The following is an 8,102-nucleotide window of genomic DNA, read 5'->3' as shown; positions in this document are numbered from 1 at the left end:
GAGTTTTCCTGGTTTCTTTAAGCTTCGACAAATTTAAAATGAAGCATGATGACGCAAAAAAAACAACGGAATTTTGAAACACTTTAACTTCAGATTGATGCTCGTATTTGCCTCCGTCCATTTGTTTAAACCATCAGTTCACTATGATGGCTGATAAGGTTGAGGGGAAGCTGTGTGATTACGGTTCCTCCATGGATGTACGTCTTTAAAATGGTTATTTTTTGCGTTTTAATCAGTTCTATGGGGTCCATCACCTTAGTTGTCATACACAGTATTTGGGTGTTCTGGGGGGTGGTCGTGATTTAATTTTGTCAGTTACAAATTGCGAGTTTGCGTTTTCTTTTATAGGAGTCAGGCGACGAGGTTCGTAGGATTTTTGAGTCACAGGCACGTGATCCGAAGGTTGTAATTATTAAAACTGTTTCTGCTGCCATTGTGCCACTCCATGTAGCACTTTTCTTATTTTATTTAGGAGACCACATCATCAAGCTCGTCGCCCACTTCTAGTGGTGTTCAAAGTGATGAAAAAGATACCTCCCCAAAGGTAGATTCCAAAATGCCTCGGCAGTATTGTGAAGACATTCATGATTTTTCATGTGGAGGCTCCTCTTCGAGACGGTATGTCTATCTGCATAAGCACGCTCACATCATCTTTTGTGCCTTGAATTTGCACTGAAATGCGAAGTATTATGCATTTAACACCCATAATTCGTAGGTTTTTTGCTATTAATGTACACAGGGTTCTTGGTTATTTGATGTACTTTGCAATTCTAGAACCTCTCTCACACGCCTCTGTTTTGTTATTGTTCCAAATATCCAGTAATCCCTCTGTTTAGCTCAAAGCATGGGCGAAGCAGTCGGCGTGATCGCCGCTCCCGAAGTCGTAGTTGTGAACGCAGTCGTAGGTCGTACCGAAGACGGGATCGTAGTCGTGAGCATCGGGGTGATCACGACCATCATTCTCATCGGAGGCGTCGCAATTATGGTCGCGAAGTCATCCGTCGAAGACGAAGAGAGGACAAAAGGCGTAGGTCTTCATCGTCATCCTCCCCATCCGATGGCAGGCGAGCTCGTCACTCATCAAGACACGGAAGAGAACGAGAGACGGCTTTCTCTCGAAAAATTATTGGTTCGCGATCTGAGCTCGCAAAAGTACGCTATCTTAAAAATCATAGTTTTTGTTCACAACATCCTTTGCACTTATAAAATTATGGTTCCATTAGTAAGGTATTCCCGGTTTATTTTTTTCACACCATAGGTTCAGGAAGCTGTTAGGCCGGTTGATCCTATAGCAGCAAAACTAGAAGCTGTGAACAAAGCATCTGCGATCATGGCGTCCGCAGTGAAACCGAGTATGTTCATTCCCTATTCTCAGTGCTCAGCATTCAGTGAAGCCCAGCTACTGCCACTCAGTAGGACGGCTTTTTAATGGCTTTTCCCACCAGGCTTCGGTGCGCACTTTAAAGACTTGCTATTCTTAAACCTCTACTTATTGGCATTGGTTTTCTAGGTGAAAGTACACCTCAGGAGGTTCTCGCACGCATACAGGCGACGCAAATGACGCAGGTTCGTGCAAAGGCAGAGGCCGCGGCAGCTGCTGCAAACTTACCGAGCTTCTATAATCCAATGTCAGTGAATGCTGCCAAACTCGCCGAACAGCAGCAGAAACGGAAACTTCTCTGGTCCAGGAAATCCGATCCGGTGGCTGAGGCAAAAGAGGTGAGTCTCCCTTCTGCATGACCAGTTTTGTTGTGTAATAATAGTAACGACATGTCACATGTGCGTGTACCTACTCTCTCCGAAAAAAAATGAGAGCGAGATCACTAAGGGTTCGTCCCCTTGCGCTTACATTTATTTTCAAGCGGATACCGTCAAGCGGCTAGAGTTGACGGCCAGCGATGAGCCTAGCACTGCTACAGCACCCCCGCTTCAGCCATGGACTTGAGAGGTCTCCTTTGTGGACGATCGTCGATGTGTTCTTTTTCAAGGAATGTACGATAAGTCCCGTTTTGCCTTCTTTTTAAGAAGCAGGGAATACCATTTTATGTTCTTCAATAAAAATAGGGAGCTTAAAACCGAGTTCCGAATTGGATTTTAAAATAAATCTGCCTCTTGATCGAAATAACTTTCGAGCATGTCAACTGCTGAGACTGAAAAGTGCATTTGCAAAGGTGACGATCATTACAAAAAATCAAATTCGGAATTCGAATTTGGTTTGCTGAAATCGGCTGGTAACGAATTGTGTCACTTGCTACTACCGCTAAATTCTTTTTTTAATTTAAGGAGGCTAAGTCAACGATGTGGAAGAAGACCTCGATGGTTGCGGGAAAAGGCGATTCCGCTGCTGCCGCGAAATTTCGCAAACTCATGGGGATCCACGATGACAATAGTAACGGTGCAGAGGGTGCACCTTTGGACGAGGCCTTGAACCAAGCTCGAGAACAAGCGGACCTTTTCAGGAATCTGGAGCATGAGTTCGAGACGTCACGCACTCTGACGCACACACAGCGAGGCGTTGGCTTGGGATACTCCTCGGCGATGACCGACTATAGGACGTATGCCGCCATGAAACAGACTGGTGGCGGCGCGCAACAGGAGGGGAAATGATTTTGTCCCGGTCTTCTTATTTGTACATAATTTATTGTCGATGGCATTTGCCTGAGCATGATGTACGTTTGTCGAGAAACTGTTGTGGAACGGCTTGTTTGCTAACTAGGGTTATTGTAAAGGTATATCCTTGTTTTTAACTTGGGTTTACATAATGCGCTAGCCGACAGCTTGTGACGTCTGCTTTGCATACTTAACAGCGTATGCATGGGGACCCACTGACTCCGCCCACTCGAACCGCGTCCTGTTTACAAATGGAGTTATATTTTGATAAGGGAAGGCGTACCCTGCGGAACGGGGGGTATTTACAAGGATGGGATTACCGACCACTTAGCGGCCTCTCTTGCCGCTTTTCTTCCCACCTCGCTTCGTTGCGGCCCTGGCTCTTCCTCGGAGGTCTGACTTCATGCGTCGGTCAACGAGCTTAATCTTGGCACCACGGGGAATCGGCTGAGATTTGCTGCGTGCACCTGCCTTCGTGTTCACAATGTAGGATATGGGTCGTCGCTTCTTCTTCAGGAGACCCGCGTTCTTGTACATTCTAAAAGGGGCGGGAGTTTATTAACGAACGCCTAGCGATTTCCTCCAAAAGGATGTTAGAGGTTTGGAGATCAAAGGCTGGAATCCAAGACTTTCGTTTAGTATGGAGAATGTGCGTACATGTACGGAGGTAATCGGTTTGCGCTAGATTACCACACCTTAGGAAGAACAAAATAATTGACATGGGCCCTAGTACATAGTAGAGCTTCAAGTCTACAGAGTTATTTCTTAATGAGGTAAAACCACAGGAATCCGTTAGCTTCACAGCGAACTAGGGAGTGAGGAGGGTGCTTACGCTTTCATTCTGCTCCAGGCCTCTTTCTTGGTGAGGTCATCTGGCAGATTTTCGGCACGTTTGCGAACTCGGGCGAGACGCTTGGCCAATTTCATTTTCTTTCGCGCTTTTGCCTCCTCCGCCTTTTTCAATGTTTTGCCCTGGATCGGTCTGTCAGTCAGAATTTTAGGCTGTAGAGGTAAGGAAAGTGGTAACTTGGTACGCGATTCACAAAGTGATATAATGAACGGAAACTACGGATATGCCTGTCATTTGACGCCTACTAGACCAGAAGACAGTTAATCGGAAATAAGGTATGACAACTACACCATAAATGACTGTACGCAGCAATGTTAGAAAAGTAATATGGATGGGAGTGGTAGTAAGGCTGATATAAGACATACTTCCTCGAGAGGTGGGGCCTTCCGCATATACTTCTTTTCCTCATTGACAAACCAGTCGGGAAGATTCGCCTCTTCTTCAAAGAATCGATAACGATGGAAGTTCCACTCAAGAAGATCGCGACGACTTTTTGCCGACTGAATCAGTTGTGTGGCCAGTGCCCTTTCCTCTGCGGTAAGAGGGCGCCGAAGACGTCGCAGTTTCTTTTTCTTCAACCCTATTATAGCAAAAACAGATGGATTTTAAAGTATATGCACAACCGTTACTTCGGAAAATCACCCAGGAGCATATTTTGACACGCAAAAATGAGCGTAAAAAAGGGTGGTAAACTCAAACCAAATATTACCACATTAATTGGTAACTCTGGTGCACATGAACCATCATCCAATGTAAAGCTGAAGCATTCCAAGAACGAAGATTGCATTGAAGTGGTAAGACTGAGTTGGACTTACGAGGTCGAGCTGCCTCCTCGCCATCAGTGGAAGACGTGTCGGATGACAATTCATTCTCATCAGACCCATCGACAGCTCGCTCCACCTCCTGTTCCTTCGCAGAACTGCTAGCAGCGTCATCAGCAAAAGTGACTCGCTTCTTGGGGCTTGGATTCAACTTTTGCTTTTTGAGATTAGGCTCCTTTGACCTCTCCTTATCGCTACCAGACTCGTCAACATCCATCAGCTCCTGAATTAATGCAGACGATTACGTAGTTAGAAATAGAAAGGACGATGTGGGAAACAACTGAAGGCTCCAACTACACCAACGATCAAGGAGTGAGCTATACAAATACAATACAAATAATCAGTCTTAAAAATATGCAGATGGAATAGATTGGAAACAAAAAATACGTGCCATGAGAGTCACGAACAAATGCGCAATAAACTAGTACGACCATTGGAAGTTCTTGATTAAGCAGTAAATAACTTACCTTTAATTCGGTCGAAATACACCAAGCCTCAATTTTCCTATCCCTCTTATTTTCCTCGTCAGTAGGATCGAGGTCGATGAGGAGAGAGGGCCCACTTTTCTTCTTTTTTAAAGAAGCCTCTTTGACCAACGCTTTGGCATATTCGTCTTCTTCCTCTGAAGCCTCATACGAATCCAGATCCTCACGCTCATCACTGGCGCTACGATTGTCGCCACTACCGAGAGCGAGCTCTCCACGTTTATCTTCATCAACGTTATCATCACTATCTTTACCACCATCTTCATCATCGCTGGAGCTCAGATAGATGTCATCATGCTCATGTGTGTTAGTAGCTGGATGGAAAAACAACTCGAGATCAGGTTAGCCACGTGAATGGTAAGCAAAAAAGCATAGTAGAGAAAGACAACTTACGTCGAGTGGATTCTAGAACGCCCAAGTCAATCTCGTGTTCAGTATTGCGTTCGAAGCGCAAGTACTCTCCGCCCTCTACGGCACGGCGGAAATCTTCCTCCCGCTTGCGAAGTATTTCACGTTTAGCGGCCTTCTCTTTCTTCAAAATGAACAGATCCGCGGCTGAGTGCCCTGTCTTTTCAAGTAGATCTTTCTCCACACTTTCCAAGCTTTCAAGATCCCGTCCACCGATCGAAGCTAAGGAGAAAAGTTCCCCCGCGCTGTTTTGTTCTATTATATCACCTGGATGCTCCATTTTGAGAACTATACGCTCAGCAAGCTTGCGCTTCGCCTTCCGAACAGCCCTGAGACGCCTGGAGGAACAAGATCGTTAAAGGTACTACGACAAATTCCAACAATCCTGTCTTAGTCGAACAATATATTTCAAACAAATACTATACCAGCGCTTCAGTCGCCACAGTTTTGCTAAACCTTTGGTAGCACGAGCACCTACATGTCTACAGTCTGATCTTTTTCCCTCCCAGAAAATAAATCGTTGCAGTAGTTCCATATGCTTTATTACGCCTTCAATGGTGACCCGAGAGACATTTAAAGAGCTTGCTATAAACAAACACGTCTGATTACATAAAAAGAAGAGGCCCCTAAAACCCTGGAGAGATTAGCTTCCACTATTCGGAACAGCTTATTAAAAATTTGCCAATATATATATGACGTTACATTTTTCAAGCGAAGCAATTATTTAGGTTCAAATGTAACCCACTTTTTAGTAGTTTTTTGCTCTTCCTTTAAGAGACGCTCAACCTCGCGTTGTGTATCCTCCTCTTCCTCAGCCTCATCAACCTTCAATTGAGGTTCTTTCTCATCTCTTAACAAAAAAACAGGTCATTATTTAGAGACACTATTAAAAACACTATGGCCATTACTCACTTTGACAAAGTAGCTTCTTTCTCAGCGTTCAAAGCAGCCAGCAGTTTTCTTCGCCACGCAAGCAGCATCCTGTATGGAAAATACCTAATTTTTGGGATTGCGCGTTACCTTATGTCAGCTTTGCCTAACACCTGAATATCCGCCAAGCATTCTGCAACAAACGAAGGCGTCAGCGGATGACTAATAAGATCTTCACGATCAATTATAACCTAAAAGGTTATAGGTGTTAAAACACCAACAAACCTTGTTTGTCTTAGCCAAGCAGTTAAGGGGATCGTCCGATTCCATGAACTCAGATAACAGTGTTTCTTTGTATAACTTATCATCATCATATCCCTCGGCTTTCCTAAAAGTGGGGGACAACGCTGAATAACTGAAGTACATGGCGAAAAAGTTGTCAACACTATTAAGATATTAAAATTTCCAGCCACGAATAAGTACTATTAAAAAAAATCAAATGCAGTTGATAAATATGAGTAAAACGCATACTTCTTTTTGTTTGTTAGTTTAAGGAGGGAAGAGACCACAGATTCACGAGATTTGGACACTTCTATCTCGCCGAATACGTGTTTTGGATCAAGAAATTTGGGGTCAATTGAAGAAGGATCCAAGTAACCCTGACCAACAAGAAAGATTTCTGCTGATTCTTGACGAGAGGCTTCGGGCTTCAGAACTCTGACTTTACGAAAGAATTGGGAAACAGCCCATTTGAGAGGTTCATAATCACGACTTCTAAAGACCTTCGTGATAAACCAGCCACCTTTACGCAAAAACTCGGTGGCTAACGCAAATGCCTTCAAACATAGAGCGGCTAATTACAATTACTAAACCACAAAACAAAAACCTTGGCTATATTCATCAACGGTCCATGCCGTCCCAACATTTGGAGCACCGTCATGTAGAACAACATCAGCTTTGTTGTTAAAAATTGCGGCTCTGAGTAACTAAATGCATAACTCATGAATGAAGACTAAATGTTACCTGACGACATTTTTCTGTGGTAATATCGGCAACAATGGATTTGCAGTTGGGTATAGGCATGATTGGCACCAAATCGACACCAATAACAAGACTTCCCACAGGCATTTCCTTTGCAGCAACCTGCATCCAGCCACCAGGTGCCGCACAAAGATCGATCAGAACTTTGGATGAAGCAAGAAAATTAAACCGACGATTTAATTGAATCAGTTTGAAGGCTGATCTTGCTCTAAGTCCTACAGAATATGTTTGCACTGTCAGATGTCACCTGTTTCTTTGGCCAGAAAGTAGAACTTATCCTTCCGACTCTTCCCATGTTTCGTCTTTTTACCCATTCCCAAAAACGTGCAGAGGGTGTCGAAGGGCCCGCCTAAGAGACGCCGGTTAAAACCACTAAAAGGTGGATGTGTATAGAATTGCCCAAAAAGGTAAAATTTAAGTATAACAAAAGGATTTCCTAGATTAAAGAAAAAGTTCTATTGTAGGCAAACCTGTAAACGTGTATGAAATTCTGTGATTAATGTTACAAGTCGAAAATATGAAAATAGCAGTACTTAGACTTAAGCACAGATTATACACATGCATATTGCTGCACGCAGTCGTAGGAAAGTAATCATTCACTATATTGGAATACTGCTACCATTTGTTCACTTGTCATATTTTCGCGGTCTCTGTAAAACATATTCTGCCTTAGTATTATTGTTAAACCTTGCATTTGGGGAAGTCTCGGGGCAATACGCTATTGTGCCTCCCGGAGATTTCCATGAATGCGAAAGAGCACATAATACTTGTGCAGAATATGCATATTCAACACAGAAGTATTTGGTCTACTGGCATGGCCCAGAGGCCAGCCCACCTGCTGAAGGTACATTGGCCGAGACACGAAGTGGGCCTTTCACCAAAACTGTGAGTTAAACTACCAACCTATTACAGTAGCATTAACACAATGCTACTGCAAAACGTTGGTTGTTTAACTCTCGGCTTCGGTGAGGAGCCACTTTTTTGACTTGACCATTATACCACACCGGATGGGCTGGA

The 8,102-nt window shown here is 43.9% G+C and overlaps 2 protein-coding genes across 2 annotated transcripts; one reads left to right on the top strand and one right to left on the bottom strand. All coding sequences in view use genetic code 11, as the record gives it.

Moving 5' to 3' along the window:
- Positions 1–146: 146 nt before the first annotated feature.
- EGR_06645 (Arginine/serine-rich coiled-coil protein 2) lies at positions 147–2,607 on the top strand (the record flags this gene model as incomplete). Its single annotated transcript, XM_024495894.1, has 7 exons — positions 147–197; positions 349–402; positions 473–618; positions 837–1,152; positions 1,259–1,352; positions 1,511–1,719; positions 2,284–2,607. The coding sequence occupies 7 exons, from the start codon at positions 147–149 to the stop codon at positions 2,605–2,607; spliced, it is 1,194 nt and encodes a 397-aa protein (XP_024349660.1).
- Positions 2,608–2,937: 330 nt separating this feature from the next.
- EGR_06644 (Putative rRNA methyltransferase 3) lies at positions 2,938–7,399 on the bottom strand (the record flags this gene model as incomplete). Its single annotated transcript, XM_024495893.1, has 14 exons — positions 2,938–3,148; positions 3,443–3,612; positions 3,826–4,040; positions 4,276–4,504; positions 4,749–5,080; positions 5,160–5,512; positions 5,920–6,024; positions 6,087–6,155; positions 6,195–6,295; positions 6,330–6,432; positions 6,576–6,897; positions 6,931–7,030; positions 7,068–7,300; positions 7,333–7,399. The coding sequence occupies 14 exons, from the start codon at positions 7,397–7,399 to the stop codon at positions 2,938–2,940; spliced, it is 2,610 nt and encodes an 869-aa protein (XP_024349659.1).
- Between the last annotated feature and the right edge of the window lie 703 nt (positions 7,400–8,102).

The sequence above is a fragment of the Echinococcus granulosus genome, assembly GCF_000524195.1.
Source record: "Echinococcus granulosus chromosome Unknown EG_S00061, whole genome shotgun sequence".
Lineage (NCBI taxonomy): Eukaryota > Metazoa > Platyhelminthes > Cestoda > Cyclophyllidea > Taeniidae > Echinococcus > Echinococcus granulosus.
The sequence above is the reverse complement of the archived record's forward strand: the minus strand, read 5'-3'. Positions and strand labels throughout refer to the sequence as shown.